The 19,278-nt window shown below is 42.9% G+C and overlaps 1 protein-coding gene across 6 annotated transcripts in view; it reads left to right on the top strand.

Annotated features, from left to right (window-relative positions):
- The window catches only part of triobpb (TRIO and F-actin binding protein b), a 373,748-nt gene that overhangs the window by 269,278 nt on the left and 85,192 nt on the right, over window positions 1-19,278 (top strand). For all 6 annotated transcript variants that reach the window (XM_072588503.1, XM_072588505.1, XM_072588506.1 and 3 more), the window contains 3 exons: window positions 1,985-2,074; window positions 6,730-6,839; window positions 8,323-8,361. In XM_072588503.1, the coding sequence (XP_072444604.1) occupies window positions 1,985-2,074; window positions 6,730-6,839; window positions 8,323-8,361 (239 nt within the window). The remainder of the gene's footprint in view (window positions 1-1,984; window positions 2,075-6,729; window positions 6,840-8,322; window positions 8,362-19,278) is intronic.

Raw genomic sequence — 19,278 nt, forward strand, 5'->3', positions numbered from 1 at the left:
TGAATACTCTCCATCTACTACCACCCTCTGTCTTCCATGGGCCAACCAATTCTGTATTCAGACAGACAAATTTCCCTGTATCCAATGCCTTACTTTCTGAATCAGCCTACCATGGGGAAGCTTAAGAAACGCCTTGCTAAAATCCATGCACACCACATCCACTGCTGTACATTCATCAATGTGTTTTGTCACATCCTCAAATAATTCAATAAGGTTTGTGAGGCAAGACCTGCCCCCCTCAAAGCCATGCTGACTATCTCTAATCAAATTATGGTTTTCCAAGTAATCATAAATCCTGTTCTCTCAGAATCTTCTCCAATAATTTGCCCAACACAAGACATAATACTGACTGACTGACCTATAACTCCCAGGATTATCCCTATTCCCTTCTTGAACAGGGCATACCATTTTCCACCCTCCAATCATCTGGCACTACTCCAGTGGACAGCGAGGACGCAAAGATCATCGCCAAAGGTGCAGAAATCTCTTCCCTCGCTTCCTGTAGTAATCTTGGGTATATTCCGTCTGGCCCAGGGGACATATCTATCCTTACGTTTTCAAATTTTTCAGCACATCCTCCTTCTTAACATGAACCTGTTCAAGTATATCGGCCTGTTTCATGTTGTCCTCACAAACGACAAGGTCCCTCTCACTATTGAATACTGAAGCAACATATTCATTAAGGACCTCCCCTGTCCCTTCTGACTCCAGGCACAAGTTCCCTCCCCATCCCTGATCAACCCTACCCTCACTCTGGCCATCCTCTTGTTCCTCACATAAGGGTACAATGCTTTAGGGTTTTCCTTAATCCTACCCATTAAAGCTTTCTCATGCCCCCTTCTAGCTGTCCTAAGTCCATACTTCAGTTCCTTCCTGGCTACCTTGTAACCTTCTCGAGCCCTGTCTGATTCTTGCCTCCTTAAGTAAACTTGCTTCTTCCTCTTGACTGGATGTTCCACATCCCTTGTCATCCAAGGTTCCTTCACCCTACCATCCCTTTCTTGCCTCAGTGGGACAAACCTATCCAGCACTATCAGCAAGTGCTCCCTAAACAACCTCCACATTTCTGTCGTACATTTTCCTGAGAACATCTGTTCCTAATTTAGGGTGCCCCAGTTCCTGCCTAATAGCATTGTAATTCCCCTTCCCCCAATTAAATACTTTCCCATTCTGTCTGCTCCTATTCATCTCCATGATTATAGTAAAGGTCAGGGAGTTGTGATCACTATCACCAAAATGCTCTCCCACCAAAAGATCTGACACCTGGTCTGGTTCATTGCCAAGCACCAAATCCAGTATGGCCTCCCCTCTAGTCAGCCTATCTACATATTGAGTCAGGAATCCTTCCTGGACACACCTGACAAAAAAACTGCTTCATCCAAACTGTTTGTTTGAACTAAAGATATTCCAATCAATATTAGGGGAGTTAAAGTCACCCATGACGACAACCCTGTTACTTCTGCACCTTTCCAAAATCTTCCTCCTAGTCTGCTCCTCCGTGTCTCTGTTGCAATTGGGGGATCTATAGAAAACTCTCAGTGACTGCACCTTTCCTGTTTCTGATTTCCACCCAACCCTCCTCGACAGCCTCCCTTTCTGCAGCTGTGATACTATCCCTAATTAGCAATGCCACTACCCCCCCCCCCCCGCCCTTCCCTTTTTTCCTCCCTCCCCACCTCACCCATTCCTTTTGAAGCATCTAAACCTTGGAACATCCAACAACTATTCCTGCCCCTGGGGGTATCCAAGTCTCCATAATGGCCACAACATCACAGAGCATGGATCAGTACTTGGAACTAAGTTCATCATCCTTAATCCTGATAATTCTTATGTTAAAATAGACATACTTCGACCCATCACACTGACTGCAACTTTGTGGATTGTAGCTGACTGGCTGTTAGCAAATGGCACTGGCTTCCAACGCTGATCTATCAGACACTGTGGAGTTGAGCTGTTAATCAAACTTTTCTTCTTGTCTTCTCAGGCTAATGATCTGGATGGAGAGATTGACTTACGAAGCTGCAATGATGTAACCGAGTATCAGGTTCAGCGGAACTATGGGTTCCAGATCCACGTGAGTAGGCTTTCCTCTAACTCTCAATGTATGCTTGGTGTTTTCCACAATCCCGTTTAACTTGAAGCCCGAGATCCTGACTCGGAATTTGCACAGGACCCAATGGCTTCCTCCACTATTCCTCAACATTTTGGTGGTTGATCCAAGGAAATCCTGAGCCCTCTTGATTTGCAATGCTGCAAGTCACACAACAGCAAAGCAGCAAGTGACTCGTGGGAAGTAAATCTCACTTTTATACCAAAGAGCTGCCAATTCATCAGCCAGTTTTCCTGGTCACTCCTTCTTCTGAACTTGTTCTTGCTTGTTGCTGCAACCTATGTGAATAATACGAATAACTGGTAGAATGAGACACTTGGTCCAGAGTTTGCATTCAAGGCTATTGCTCTGACTTCAAACTCTTTAGATGTATTCTTCATTCTTCTCTGTCTGAATAATTGTCAATTTCAATTGTACTATTTAAAGGCTTAAAACACTATTCTGTGCCCCAGCTTCACCCACCTCTCCAGGCACTGCCAATTTGAGTCCCTCCAGTTTGTTCACAATATTGAAGCCCCCCACCCCCACCCCCAGCCATAAAATGCCCATATTCTGCATTATTGACATTGCTTGACCCATTAACCTTCCCTGATTTCATAGCTGCCTTGGTCAAATATCATCCTCTTTTGGAGGACACCTGCGGTGGGTGAGCCAGAAGATAACGTGGTCTCAGAGACTTCAAAATGGGTGCCAAAGAAAGTAGCCAGAACAGCACCAAGAATGAGGGATTTCAGTTTCATTAATTGAAGTATAGCAATTTGCGGGGCAGAGAGGGGAGTGGGACTTATTAGATAGCTTTTCCAAAGAACGGACACTGGCACAGTGAATGGCCCCTGCATTGTTCTATAGAACTGATTCCACTTGGCAGGAGGACCAGTCACCAGAACTCGTAGATAAAAGTTAATTGACAATAAGAACTGCAGAGGGGTGGGGGTATGCAGATAATTTCTTTAACACAGCAAGTTACAGTGAGCACATGAATTATGAACAGCAGTGGGCCACTTAACCTCTCAAATTGTTCTGCCTTTTGATAAAATCATAGCTGCCCTGATTGTGGTCTTAACTTTTCTGACTACCTCTGATATCATTTGACTTCCTTGTCTCTCAAGAATCTGTCTAACTCCAAATTCAAAATATTCAGTGACCGCACTTCCACTGCTCCCTGGGGAAGTGACGACCCATGATCGTCTAAGAGAAAAATAATCCTTCACATCCAAATTACAGAAAAGGTATTGTTGGATGTCTTAAAATGCATAAAGGTGGATACATTCCCAGGACCTGATCCAGTGTACCCTCAAACTGTGTGGAAAGCTAGGGAAGTGATTGCTGGGCCCCTTGCTGAGATATTTGTATCATCGATAGCCCCAGGTGAGGTGCCAGAAGATTGAAGTGGTGCCACTGTTTAAGAATGGTGATAAGGAAAAGCCAGGGAACTATAGGCCAGTGAGCCTGACATTGGTGGTGGGCAAGTTGTTGGAGAGAATCCTGAGGGTCAAGTTTTACATATATTTAGAAAGGCAAGAACTAATAGGGATAGTCAACATGGCTTTGTGTGTGGGAAATCATGTCTCACTAGCGTGGTTGAGTTTTTTGAAGAAGTAACAAAGAGGATTGATGAGGGCAGAGTGGTAGACGTGACCTTTTTGGACTTAAGTAAGGCGTTCAACAAGGTTCCCCACGGTGGACTGGTTAGTTAAGTTAGATCATGCGGAATAAAGGGAGAAGTTGCTATTTGGATACAGAACTGGCTCGAAGGTAGAAGACAGAGGCTGGTAGTGGAGGGTTGCTTTTCAAATTTAAGGCCTGTGATCACTGGTGCACCACAAGGATCGGTGCAGGATCCACCAATTTTCATTTATATAAATGATTTAGATGTGAGCTAAGAGGTATAGTTAGTAAGTTTGCAGATGGCACCAAAATTGGAGGTGTAATGGACAGCAAAGAAGGTTATCTCAAAGAGATCTTTGTCAGATGAGCCAATGAACAGCAGATGAAATTTAATTTAGGTAAACGTGAGGTACTGCATTTTGGAAAGGCAAGTCAGGGCAGGACTTAGAAACTTAATTGTAAGGTCCCAGGGAATGTTTCTGAACAAAGACCTTGGAGTGCAGGTTCATAGTTCCTTGAAAGTGGAATCACATGTGGATAAGATAGTGAAGAAGGCACTTGGTATGCTTACCTTTGTTATTCAGTGCATGGAGTATAGGAGTTGGGAGGTGACGTTGCAGCTCCATAGGGCATTGGTTAGGTACTATTGGAATATTGCTTTCAATTTTGATCTCCCTGCTGTAGGAAGCATGTTGTGAAACTTGAAAGGGTTCAGAGAAGATTTATAAGGATGTTGCCAGGGTTGGAGGGTTTATGCTGGGGCAATTTTCCCTGGAACATCAGAGACTGAGGGGTGACCTTATAGAGGTTTATAAAGTCATGAGGGGCATGGATAGGATAAATAAACAAGATCTTGTCCCTGGAGTGGGAGAATCCAAAACTAGAGGACGTAGTTTAAGATGAGAGGGGAAAGATGTAAAAGGGACCTAAGGGTCAGAGGGTGGTGCGTGTATGAATGAGCTGCCAGAGGAAGTGGTGGAGGCTGGTACAATGACAACATTTAAAAAGCAACTAGATGGGTACATGAATAGGAAGGTTTTAGACGGATTTAGGCCAAATGCTGGCAAATGGGGCTAGATTTCTTTAGGATATCTGGTTGACATGAATGAGTTGGACCGAAGGATCTGTTTCTGTGCTGTGCATCTCTGTGACTCTGTGGCATCTCCAAATAAAAAGGTTACCTCTTATTTAAACTGTGTCCACTAATTCCATTCTCTTCCACAAGAGGAAATGTTCTCTCAGTATCCATTTTATCGAGTTCCTTCAGAATCTTAGGCTTAGTCTGAGCAAAGTGATGCCGGAACCTTTCAAGAGGGAACTGAATATGTATTTTTAGTTCCTGCTGACCATTAACCTGCCCTCACTGACCATCAACAAGTGACCATCAGCCTGCTCTCATTAACCATCAGTCAGCCCAGAGTGACTGTCCGCAAATTAACATGAAAAACAGCTTGAATTTTGCCAAATTAATAGGGACTTAATAAGATGTCCTGTTGGCTGTTGTTTGAATCAGCATCGCTAAATTTTAACAAAGTGGGGTTGAACATAAAAATAGGAAAGGCCTGGAGTATTGTGTGCAGTTTTACTGCACTATTTGAGTAAGGATGGACACATCTTGGAAGCAGTTCAGAAAGGGACTGAGGTGAAGAGATTGGTTCATCTGGAAAGGTTGAACAGTTGGAGGTGGAGGCCTATACAAGGTGGAGTGGTAGTCCTTATGAAATACAGACAATTATGTGAGGAGGTTCACAGCGTAGATGCTTAAAGAACATTTTCCTTTGTCAGAAACCTAGAACTAAGGGACATACTTTAAAATTAAGGGTCTCCACATAAGATGGAAATGAGGAATTTCTTCTCTCATTGGCTCATTTTCTGTAGAATTCTCTTCCCTGGAGAAGAATAGAGGCTGGGTCATTGAATATATGTCAAGGTTGAGTTATCAAAAGTTTTGGTTGATAAGGTAACCAAGTGTTATAGAGGAGGGGCAGGAAAGTAGAGTTAAGGCCACATTCAGATCCACCATGATCTTACCGGAGTGTGCTTGAAGGGCTGAGTGGCCTATTTCAGCACCTATGTGTTATACTCTTATGATTCTTATGATATGGTTTAGAATAACAGAGGCATTCAGCTCATCATGTCCCTTCGGTCTTTTTTAATGAGCAATCTAATTAGTATTTGATGCATGCCCACACACACAAACACACACTGAAAATTATCCTCATCAAGAATGGATCTAATAAGCTTTCAAGTGCTCTTGTGGCCTGGTGATAGTATCCCTACCTCTAAGCCAGGAGACCTAGGTTCAAGTCCTATCTGGTCTAGGTGTAAGTAATAACATTTCTGAACAGGTTGATTCGGGACTGGGGTGGAGTGGGGAAATCCCTACATCTGGCACAAGTTCTAGTCCCACCCGATCCAGATGAATGTCTAAACAGATTGAGGTAAAGAAATCTTAACAGCCTTTTAAAATTTCTAATGAAATTTGATTCCATCAACCAGATCTTAACCAATACATCTGTGCAAACGGATTTCTCCTCATTTGCCTTCGACTCTCGTGGTCAATCATTGTAAATTTAAGACTCTTCTGGTTATTGACCAATTACTAGAGAAAATAATTACTTCACACTTTCTTAATTTAAACCTCTCATGGATTTGAAAGCCGCTAATAGGTCACTTCTAAACACTCTCAGATCTTAAAGACCAATTCTAAATTCTCCAATCTCACTCCTTAAAGCGTGTTCCACATCCCAGATACCATCCTAGTAAATTTCTTCTGGAGTCTCTCCATAGCCTTGATCTCCTGCTGAGACCTCCTGAGCCTCCATTTACAAAGACAAGTAAGTCGTGCATTTTCTAAATAGACGTAGTCCTAGCAATGCTCCCCAAGAGCTTCACTGTATATTTTGCATCCATCAGGAAAATATCTGTCCGCTGTCATTCTCAGCCCACGAAACTAAGCCCATGACATCTCTGCCATTGTCTTCTTAACATCAGCTTCTTCCTTCTTTCAGACAAAAGAGTCTATTTATACCCTTTCAGCAATGACATCCGGGATTCGGAGGAACTGGATTGAGGCACTTCGAATACACGTTCGTCCAACCACCGTACCCGACGTGACAAAGTAAGCTATAGGGTACATGCCAGTGCCCATCTGGTCTCTGCTAGTGTTTATGCTCCATATGAGCCTCCTCCCCTTTGCTTCATCTCAGCTGATTAATATTGTATTCCTTTCTCCATTGTGCACTTTTCTACCTCCCTATCAACACTGTGTCCCTACATTACTGGAATCCATGTAGGTGGCTCACCGCCACCTTTTCAGATTGGCCAATAAATGCCAGCCAGTAGTGTGCGTTTCCTGTGAACTAATAAATAAAACGAACTGCTCCCTTAAAATACATCCACACTATTCACCTATTTTACACTCAACTGGAGCAAGTTCCACATTCCTTCCACTCTGGCTAAAGAATCCTCATCTGAGCGGCACAGTGGCCCAGTGGTTAGCACTGCTGCCTTACAGCACCAGGGGCCCAGGTTCGATTCTAGCCTCGGGCAACTGTCTGTGTGGAGTTTGCACATTCTCCCTGTGTCTGCGTGAGTTTCGTCTGGGTGCTCTGGTTTCCTTCCACAGTCCAAAGGTGGGTGAAGTGGCAGTGCTAAATTGCCCATAGTGTGTAGGCTAGATGTGTTAGTCAGGGGTAAATATAGGGTAGGGGGAATGGGTCTGGGTGGATTACTCTTTGGAAAGCCAGCATGGACTTGTTGGGCTGAAGGGCCTGTTTCTATGAATTCCCCACTGCATTTATTAGTCACTATTTTGGTTCTGGTATACATTTCCATATATTTCTGTGCTGAGCATTAAAAGCACATCAAAAGCCTTAGACTGCTCACTATCACAGCCAGGCTGTATCTCCACCTGAACCACTGGCCTATCACATTCACTATTCGGGACAGGACGGGAGTCACGATCTGGATGTCCCCATGCACAAGCCACTGAGAACAGTGATCAACAAAGAGAGAGAAATCTGAGAGGAATATGAAGCTGGATAAGAGGAGGGAGCTGGATTGGTAAGGAAAGAGAGTGAGGTGGAGCAAGGGGGTAAATTGAGAAGGTAAAGGAAGGGATTGGGATGGAGTTAAGGGGAGGGAGTCAAATGGAGATATGAAAAGGGAGTTGGGGTGGAGGTAAGGGGAAGGAGTTGAATGGATAAGAGATGGGGTAGGGGATGATTCATGGGTAAGGAGAGTGGGTGGGAGTGAGGTGAGGGACTGTGGGGTAAATGGAGAGGGTTGGGAGAAAGGGAAGGGTGTGTGGGGGATGAAGGGAAGGGTGTGTGGGGGATGAAGGAAAATGGTTGAAGGTGAGGGGTGTATGGGGGATGTGGAATGAAGGGAAGGTGTGGGGTTTGTAGAATTCTGAATAAAGTGTTTTGAAGTTTGGATCTCAGTTGTGATGTAAATGAAGTCCCTCAGAAATATAGATTTCAGTCATGAATTGATTTAACTTTTGAAGAGATGATGTGGAAATGTGCCATACTTTATTGGTTTTACTAACAAGTTTTCTACTGTCTGCTCTGTTTCTCCTGCTTCCACTTGCTGCTGCTCAGGAGGAACACTTGGATGAAAACACCGCCTCCTAAATCCAGGTTAGAATCCATGACAGCGTTTATTTTATTTAACTGCCTTTTCCTGTTGCTGTCTTCTTCCACTACCTTCTCTGGATAAATTCTCTTAGTTCGGAGGGCAGAGCATTGAAACATCAGGAGTTGTAACTTTGAACAATGGTGTTAGTGCTTTTCACTCAGCAATTCCTTGAGGATTCTTCCAAAGGACTCTAAATTCCCATTCGTGTGACAGAGGAATATCCAGGTATTGATTGGGAAATAAGATTTCCAGAGCTGCTTTCCTTTTTATACCAGAAATTATTTCCATAGGACCAGAACTGAGCACGTTGGCTTATTAGCAGGGGTCCAGAGGCCAGGCCTGTTAGAAAAGATTGGAATCAGAAAAAAATGCATTTATAATGTGGCTTTAATGACCTTTGAATATCCCAAAGTGCTGTTCAGATAAAGATGTACTTTTTAACATTTATTTGCTGTTGCAATGTGGGAATAGCAGCAATGAAAATGCACATAACACAATCCAACAAATAGTAATTTGAGAATTCCAAGGTAATCTGTTCTTGTTCGTATTGTTGGTTGATTGACAAATGTCATTTAGAATTCTACTTCTCTATTTTCAATAATGCGACCATGGCTTTACACCCACCTGAGGGCCTACAGCGTCGTGGTTTAACATCTCATTCAAAAGACAGCATTTGCTGGAGTGGGTTTTGAGAAGTTGACGTAAGTGGTGTGCCTATTAGGTTGGCTGCAGGATAATTAGTGATGGGGCAGTAGAGTGCTACCTGCAATTCAATAGCAGTTTGTACGGAGAATGTTGACCAAGTGTGGATGTATTCATATTATCCTCTTGACTATGTATAGATTATAACTTATAAGTGCCTGGATCAGTGCAACTCGAACAACAATCTCCTGGATAGTGGCAAGCTTTTTGAAAGCAGCATACTTGATTAGCACCACATCTACCACCTTCAACATTCACTCTCTTGAAACCACCACTGCACAGTAGCAGTAGAGTGTACCATCCACAAGATGCACTGCAGCAAATCACCAAGACTCCTTTGACAGCACCTTCCAAACCCACAACCTCTACCACTTAGAGGGGCAAGGACAGCAGGTACACAGAAAAACCACCATCTGCAAGTTCCTTTCCGAGTCACAAGTCATCCTGACTCAGAAATATATCATAATTCCTTCAGTGTCACTGAGTCAAAATTCTGGAATTCCTTCTCTGACAGCCCCTTGTGTGCACGTACACCCTGTGGACTACAGTGGTTCAAAAGGTAGTTCACTTTCTCCAGGTCAAAAAGGGAAGCCCACTTGCCATGAACAAATGAAAAATGTGTTCCAAAAGTTCGCAATTTTTCTACCGCCATGAGTGATGTTATGCTGGTGCAGTTCTGTTCTTAATGACAAAATGAACGCCCTATCAGAGTTTTTTTTTAGGTTGCTATGAAACTAACCATACTGAAAATTCACAGATTAGAAAAAGAATTTGAAATTTGGGAAACCTATAAAGTAGGAGCAGGAGTAGGCCATTCGACCTTCAAGACTGTTCCACCATTCACTATGATCAGGGCTGATCATGCATCTCCGTCTCTGTTCCTGCTTCTACTCCATACCATTTGATCCCCTAAGCTTAACAGCTGTATTTCACTCCTTCAGAACATTCAATGTCAAGAAATTTCTTCTCATTTCAGACCTAAATGGCCTATCCCATATCCTTAGACTGTGATTTCTGGTTCTGAACACCCCACACATCAAGAACACGCTTCCTGTGTTTATCCTGTCTAGTCCTGTTAGAATGTTACACATTTGTCTGAGATCCCCCTCATTATTCTAAACTCCACTGAACATTGTCCTAACTGATCGAATCTTTCTTCACACAACAGTCCTGCCATCTCAGGAATCAGACCAGTAAACCTTTATTGCACTCCTTTTGTAGCCAGTAGGTCCTTAAATTTTATTTGAAAAAATATTATTTGAAACAAAACTTAGCTATCAACATTTGCAAATAAAGGACTAACAGTAAATATTTAAATAGAAGCCAGTTTTATTCACAAGAAAATAATACGAGAAATGGATCGATAGCATTATAATAAGTAACATTTCACCAGCGATAGCTAAAATTATACATTAACTAATATTTCTTGTTTTATGGGGCACCTCAATTGATTCTTAATCAGCTTCACCATACTTTCAGACCTCCCAGCTAAAGGAAGAGTCACAGATACTCTTAGAAAAATAAGCAAAGCAATGCATTTATTGAGAAATAATTCTTTCAACTTCAGCTTTGTGATTTTGTTCAGAAGGCAAAGGGGAGATAGTGACTTCACTCACATCTGCTCTGTGAATTGTCTTTAGATGCTATACCTCATGCAATTATATTTTTCCTAACATGCCAGCTCGTATTATTTTCTTGTGGGTGGCACGGTGGCACAGTGGTTAGCACTGCTGCCTCACAGCGCCAGAGACCTGGGTTCAATTCCCGCCTCAGGCGACTGTGTGGAGTTTGCACGTTCTCCCTGTGTCTGCGTGGGTTTCCTCCAGGTGCTCTGGTTTCCTCCCACAGTCCAAAGATGTGCAGGTCAGGTGAATTGGCCATGCTAAATTGCCCGTAGTGTTAGGTAAGGGGCAAGTGTAGGGGTATGGGTGGGTTGCGCTTCGGCGGGTCAGTGTGGACTTGTTGGGCCAAAGGGCCTTGTTTCCACACTGTAATGTAATCTAAAATGTAAGGACCTACTGGCTACAAACGGAGTGCAGTAAAGGTTTACTGGACTGATTCCTGCAATGGCAGGACTGTTGTGTTAAGAAAGATTCGATCAGTTAGGACTATGTTACTGGAGTTTAGAAAATTTCTTGCAGTCAGTTATAATAATCTCAGTTTTTCAAAAGCCCAAGAAAGGGGTGGCACAGTGGCTCATTGTTTAACCCTGCTGCCTCACAGTGCTAGGGATCAGAGTTTGATTCCACCCTGGGGCAACTGTCTGTGTAGAGTTTGCATATTCTCCAAGTCTGCGTAGGTTTCCTTCAAGTGCTCCAGTTCCCCCCCCCCCCCACTCCACAATCCAAAGATGTGCAGTTAGGTGGATTGGTCATGACAAATGCAGGGTTACAGGGTTTAGGGTAGGGCGAGTGGATCAGGGTAGGATACCCTTTGAAGGGTTGGTGTGAATTCGATGGACCAAATGGCCTGATTCCACACTACAAGGATTCTGTGATTCTAAAGTTAAACTGATTGCTTATCCAAAAAGTTGACTAACAACTTGTGATTTGCTCCTTCACTCACTTTGTGTACGACCTTATAAAATTCTTCTTTTGAATATGGGAAATGCCATTGTTTCTGGAACTACAGTGTCAGTACCTGGTTTACTTACATTAAAAAAGTACTTATTTTCTTGTAATAAGCTTCTGACAGAAATTAATGAATGCCCAAGCCAATTGAAACCAATTCCGCGTCCCTATAAATTATAGGCCTTCAATTTCTCAAAGTATTTAAAAAACCAACATCCTGGGGGTTACCATTGACCAGAAACTGGACTGGACTAGCTATCTGAATACTATGGCTGAAAGGTAAAAACAATGACTGCAGATACTGGAAACCAGATTTTGGATTAGTGGTGCTGGAAGAGCACAGCAGTTCAGGCAGCATCCAAGTAGCTTTGAAATTGACGTTTCAGGCAAAAGCCCTTCATCAGGGCTTTTGCCCGAAACGTCGATTTTGAAGCTACTTGGATCCTGCCTGAACTGCTGTGCTCTTCCAGCACCACTAATCCAGACTATGGCTGAAAGACCAGCTCAGAAACTGGGAAGCCTGCAGCGAGTAACTCACCCCTGATTCCCCACAGCCTGCTCAACATCTGCAAGGCACATATCAGGAGTATGATGGGATACTTCTCACTTGCCTAGATGAGTGAACTCCAACATTACTCAGGAAGCTTGACACCATCCAGGACAGAGCACCTGATTTGATTGGTACCACAACCACATTCATCCACTCCCTTCACCACCAATGCTCGATAGAGCAGTGTGTGCCAACTACAAAGCTGAATTGCAGAAATTCACCAAGGTTTCTTAGCCAGCACCTTCCAAACCCAAAGTGGGACAAGTTTAGTTTGGGAAACCTGGAGGGCATGGCCATGCTCTATGACCACTACCACCAAGAAAGACAAAGGCAGCAGATATATGGAACGTACGTTTAACCCTCCAAGGCACATACCATCCTGATTTGGAAGTATATTGCTGTTCCTTCATTGTTGTTGGATCAAAACCCTTGAACTCCATTGTGGGTCCATTTACAGCACATGTAAATTTACAGTGGCTCAAGGAATCAGCTCACCATCACCTTCTCAGGGGCAACTAGGGCCAGCCAATGATTCCCACATCCCATGAATGAATTTTAAAAATCCCAGGGTCCTCCAACTTGTGAATCTCAATGTTAGTAGTAGAATTCTGAGCCTGTATCACCTAGTTTCATTGCAGTGAGCACTTTTTAAACTGAAGGTTGTGATCAAAACACATTTGGAAAGGTGATGCATAACTGGTAGCACTCACCATTTCCAGCTTGGCCTTATGTCAAACTGTTTAGCTTCAAGATGTCCTTGAGGACAATATGAATGCCTGTCAGGTGATGGGCAATGGGCCAGACACTGGCAACCATGTCTGATCATAGATTCTCCAATACACCTTGGAGAGATGCATCAACATGGCTTTTGCAAATATCCCACCAGTTTGGACCTGACAGTTTGCACCATCCTAAGAACAAGTTCATTACCTTTTTGCAGCAAGAAGCAGAATCCAGATCACACATGTTTAGAGATTGGCAACCACAATACTGGTCACTGCAAAAAGAGTTCTCCTGAGTTTCACTCTGAATATTGGTGAAAGCACCAGACACGTTGCTGCCAGTGTCTTATCTCTGGCCACTACAGTCTTCAAATATGACTGTCACTTTTCTAAATATTAGTTTAAATCTTAATGTCACTCTTCTCGTTGTTAGCAGTGAATGAATAAAACGACTCTTGAATTTTGCAAACATCAGAAGTGTTAAGTAACTCCAGATAAAAGCACTTTGCCCAATGTGTGATATACCTGGAACAGCACCAACCATTATTGAAAAATCTTTCACATTTTCACATTCCCTTAGATGAAAGATTTGACCGTCTTAGCAAAGATATGAATAAATTCACTTTGTGAAGAATAAGTCAAATTGTAAGCTTGAAGTCACTTTGCTGATTTCCAACCTTCTTTTGCCTTAGTTACATGTTTGTGCTGAGATTGCACTTCAATTAAGCCCAAAAATGATCATTATTAACATCAGCTATTCGGTTTCACCCACTCCTGAAAAGAAAGTTCTCATTCTCCCATTGTGAAAGTGGCATTGAGGAGTACTCACAACTTACTCAGCATTTATCTGTTTCCGTCTGGATGTTTTTGCATTAACTCATATCAATATCAGACCTGTCAGACACAACACCATTCAAGTTAGCACTTTACAATCATTTCTGTTTCCCATGCTGGAAGAAGACGATAGAGTTTCTTCCATGTCAACTCTACCAAATCCACAAGCTGCTGAAGAAGGAGGATTGGATGTCAGAGTTACCTTTGCAGCAAACAGCCAGCAAGGGAAGCGAAACAATGTAGTCAGTGTATCAGATCTGAAAACCAGCCAGTCTCATCTCTTAAACTTCACTATTTGAATTTTTTCACTATTAAACCGAAGCTGGAACTGATTGGCCTCTGTAGTCTGAGGCTGTTTGATTTGATTGTGATTGAGGGCCAATTCGGACAAAATCCTGTGTCTGGAGGCATTTTCAAGTCGTGCTCCAGCGTTAAGAAGCTGTGGTGGAGGAATTGCAGTGTTTTTTATGCCATCTCTTTCGCATTTGTTTTGTCCTTTACCTTATTTGTAAAATGTTCTTCTCTGGTTTCCAAAGTACTAGAGAAGAAGGCAAATTTTCATGTGAACTCACGATAGCATTATCTACCTTTTCTGCAGCGGTGCTGCCAACTCGAAACAATGTCTTGCCACATTTTTGCACCTCTGCCCTCCCTTCCATTTCTGTTAACCAGATTTGTGATGGTATCCAATTGCTGACATCATACAACCACAGTATCAGTAGTTTCAGCTTTAGACTTCACAGTTTGCAGGCCTAAGCTCCAATCAGTAAAAACAGAGTCACTGCACAATCTGGTCATTAAACCCACTTAGAGCACGGACTCAAGGAGACAGTTAAATTGCAGCAACAGCCAGAGGAAATACACCAGCAACTGACCTGCAAGTAGTTTGATGAAAGACAACTCACACTGGAATGAGCATGGTCCTTTATGCCATTGAAAACGTGTGGAGGTTGAGAGGAGAGGTACCAGCTGGAGGGGAGAGGATACCTTTAAAACCCATTGCTGTAGGTTGGTAATAATGGTGTCAGATCAGTGATGCTTTGGATTGATGACGTGACTTGCCTGCTCTGCATATCTTTGTGTAACTCACCCCTCACTAATGTGGCATCCAGCCTTCTGGCCAGCTGGCACACTTTGTGCCAGAGGTTGTCCATGAGCTGCAAACTCCATTTGACAGCATCCAATTGTCCCTCCAAGTCCCTGCATCAAATCCTTGGCAGTAAAGAACTTTAAGTACAAATTGAATGTCAGAACTCCTAATCTAACAACATTAACTACAAAATTTGCTCAGACCCTAAAAGGAAAACCAGTAAAACTGTGAATGACACATACTGGTCTGACATATCTTCTAGATAGTCTTAATTAACTCTTCAGTTACATAATAACGTGTCTGGGGAAGGTGGGGCTTGAACCTTCTGCTGGATCTCAAATACTTCAAAATGGAGCTTCAGTTTGGCCATGTGATCATCATGAAGTATTGCTGGTTACAGAAGAAGTGCTTTTATGAAGTTGTTCAAGGAACTTTACACTAATAAGCAGGCAAAGTGAAACCAGGGCCACACCGTTACAATGAGGAATTTGAGGAAGGAACAACTTCACACCGTTGCAGAGGTAGTGTGGATAGGACCTGATCCAGAGCCACATCATCACAGGAGGAGGTCTGGAAAGGTCACTGGCTGTAGAAGTAAGGAACTAGGCACCTGAGGTTACCTTCTAGTCCAGTAGGCAAAAGCCAGGTTTAAAGTGAAGAAAGTTCCAAGAGAATAGTCCTCACACAAGTCTCAAAATTAGTTAAGTAAGAAAGGAGGAACTGCATAATCAACCATGACCTATTCAGCCAATGATTGCTATTGCTTTGAACAATGCCAGTCATTGACCAAATAACCTACCATCCAAGATAGTCCACGCATCTAATTGGTTGCTTTGGACATCCAGATGAACAGGTTACTCAGTCAATGATTTCCCCCCCATCCAGATATACTGACACTGGTGATGAGCACCATGTGACACCCTACCCTGCTCTTTCTATCACCTTTTTACAGATAACAGGTCAAAATCCTGGAACCCTCTCGCCTTAACAGCACTGTGAGTGTCCCTACAATTCATAAACTGCAGAGTTCAAAAAAGTGGCTCAACACTACATTCTCAAGGGCAACAGGCAGTGATACCCACATCCCATTAAAGAACCCTTAGAAATTATTTTAAAAGATTGGCAAATAGGGTTAAAGAGAATTCCAAAGGGATTTTATAAATACATTAAGGACAAAAGCTAAGTAGGGAGAGAATAGAGCACCCCAGAGTTTAGTAAGGCAGCCTATGTGTGGAGCCGCAGGAGGTGGGGGAGATACCAAACAAGTATTTTGCATCAGTGTTCACTGTGGAAAAGGACATGGAAGATATAGAATATGGGGAATTAGATGGTGACAGCTTGAAAAATGTCCATATTACAGAGGAGGAGGTGCTGGATGTCTTAAAATGCATTTTAAAAAAAAAGGATAAATCCCCAGGACCTGATCAGGTGTACCCTAGAACTCTGTGGGAAGCTAGGGAAGTGATTGCTGGGTCCTTTGCTGAGATATTCCTATCATTGATAGTCACAGGTGAGGTGCTATAAGTCTTGAGATTGCTAACATGGTGCCACTATTTCAGAAAGGTGGTAAGGAAAAGCCAGTGAACTATAGACCGGTGAGCCTAAAATCAGTGGTGGCCAAGTTGTTGGAGGATATCCTGAGGGACAGGATTTCATGTATTTGGAAAGGCAAGGACTGATTAGGGATAGTCAACATGGCCTTGTGTGTAGGAAATCATGTCTTACCAAGTTGATTGAGTCTTTTGAAGAAGTAACAAAGAGGATTGATGAGGTTGAGGGCAGAGTGGTGGATGTGATCTATGTGGACTTCAGTAAGGTGTTCAACAAGCTTCCTCATGATAGACTATTTTAAAAAGTTAGATCACATGGAGTAGAGGGAGAGCTAGCCATTTGGATATGGAACTGGCTCAAAGGTGGTTGTGGAGGGTTGCCTTTCAGACTGGAGGCCTGTGATCAGTGGAGTATCACAAGGATCGGTGCTGGATCCAGTCCTTTTCATCATTTATGTGAATTATTTGGATGTGAACATAGAAGGTATGGTTAGTAAGTTTGCAAATGACACCAAAATTGGAGGTGTAGTGGACAGTGAAGAAGGTTATTTCAGATTACAATGGGATCTTATTCAAAGGGGCCACTGATCCAAAGTGTGGCAGATGGAGTTTAATTTTGATAAATGCAGGGTGCTGTATTTTGGAAAGGCAAATCAGGGCAGGACTTATACATTTAATGATAAGGTCCTGGAGAGTACTGCTGAACAAAGAGACCTTGGAGTGCAGGTTCATAGCTCCTTGAAAGTGAAGTCTCATGTAAATAGGATAGTGAAGAAGGCATTTGGTATGCTTTATTGGTCAGAGCATTGAGTACGGGAGTTGGGAGGTCATGTTGCAGCTGTACAGGACATTGGTTAGACCACTTTTGGAATATTGTGTGCAGTTCTGGTTTCCCTCCTATTGGAATGGTGTTGTGAAACTTAAAAGGGTTCAGAAAAGATTTATAAGGATGTTGCCAGGGTTGGAGGATTTGAGCTATCGGGAAATGCTGAATAGGCTGGGACTGTTTTCCTTGGAGCGTCAGAGGCTGAGCAGTGACCTTATAGAGGTTTATGACATCATGAAAGGCATGGATAGGGTAAAAGGACAGGGTCTTTTTCCTGGGGCAGGGGAGTCCAAAACTAGATAGGTTTATGATGAGAGGGGAAAGATTTAAAAGGGGACCTAAGGGGCAACTTTTTTATGCAGAGTTTGGTGAGTGTATGGAATAAACTGCCTGAGGAAGTGGTGGAGCCTTGTACAATTACAACATCTAAAAGGCATCTGGATGGGTATATGAATAAGAGATATGGGCCAAGTGCTGGCAAATGGGACTAGATTAATTTAGAATATATGGTCACCATGGATGAGTTGGACTGAAGGGTCGTTTCGGTGCTGTACATCTCTATGACTCTATGTGCTGTCATTTGTAATCGAGTTGATGCACTGATGTCATGTCATGATTGGATCTCTGGGGTAACCCTATACTGCGTGGAATTGCTAGCAGTTTTATTGTACTGGAAAGGTATTAACAGGGTCACTAGGTTGGGAACAATCATGCAACAAATGGATGTGTACAAAATGAAATTCTGCAGGCAACAATTAGCTGATTGGTTTTTGGAGTGGTGACCAGTTATCAATGACAAAAGCCATCAGCCTGCCAAAAACTATGATTGGCTCTAGGGTAACTGAACAGACAATGGGTGTCAAATACTGGCAGAAGCCTTCGGACCTTCAGAAGGGGAGGCGGTGGGTCTGCCTGCAGTAGAAAATACCTAGGATGCAAAGGAGATTCACTAGGATGTTGCCTGGGATGCAACGTTTGAGTTATTTGGAGAAACTGGATAGCTTGGTGTTGTTTTTCTTGGAGTAGAGGAAGCTGAGGGGGCATCTCATTGAGGTATACAAAAGTTTGAGTGGGATAGTCAGGGTAGATCATGCGAATCGCTTCCCCATGGCAGACATGTCAAGGTGATGAGCAAGTGGTTTAGAGGAGATTTGAAGAAAAACATTTTCACCCAAAAGGTGGTAGAAACATGGAAAATACTACCTCAACAGGTGGTGGGGTAGGTATTCTCACAACATTTAAGAAGCATCTGGATGAGCACTTAAAATACCATGGCATAGTAGGCTATGGACCCATTGCAGGTAAATGGGAAAAGTATAGTTTGGTGTTTGTTGGTCAGCGTAGACATACTTGGCCATAGAGCCTGTTTCTATGCTGTTTGGCTGTATGACTAACCTATTCCTCAAAGGCACGATGGATGTTACCTGAGACGGGGGAGAGTGAGATCTCTTGGGCAGGAAATCAGTAAGATCCTGAACAGGGAGCAAGTGAGAGAATCCTTAGGTCCTCCTTGGTGCAGGATGATGACAATAAATGGGTAGTTTCTTCAGCTTCCTGTCACATGGACAAGGGAGGTTTATCCACTCAAAAACTGATCTGAGAAAACAAGAAATCAAGGGCGTCTCTATTTTTCCAATTCTCAGCGTTTTCACTCAGACTCTTAGCCAAGGAACTCACTCTTCTTCCTCAATCCATCACCATCCTGAAAGTGGAGTTTGCGTTCTTAGGATTTTTCACTCTTTGCAAAAAGCATCAGAATTAGATTGGCGTAATTTTCTACCATCATTGTAGTTGCAGGAGCCTCTGACTGTGTCAGTTGTGCACACAACCTGACTCCATTCCCCCATCTATCTTTCTATTTCTTATACTCTTCCTAATCAATGGTAGCATTAACTGGGTGAAACACTGGCGTACTGGTGGTGCCACTGGGCTACTGCCCCAGAGTTACAGGTTCAAATTTATAAATTTAAATTCTACTCATGAAATCTGATACTGTATCAGGAATAGTGATATAAAGCTATCATTAATTATTATAAGAGCCCATTTGATTCACTCGTTTCCTTTAGAGAAACCAT

This window comes from Chiloscyllium punctatum, chromosome 18 (genome assembly GCF_047496795.1).
Source record: "Chiloscyllium punctatum isolate Juve2018m chromosome 18, sChiPun1.3, whole genome shotgun sequence".
NCBI lineage: Eukaryota > Metazoa > Chordata > Chondrichthyes > Orectolobiformes > Hemiscylliidae > Chiloscyllium > Chiloscyllium punctatum.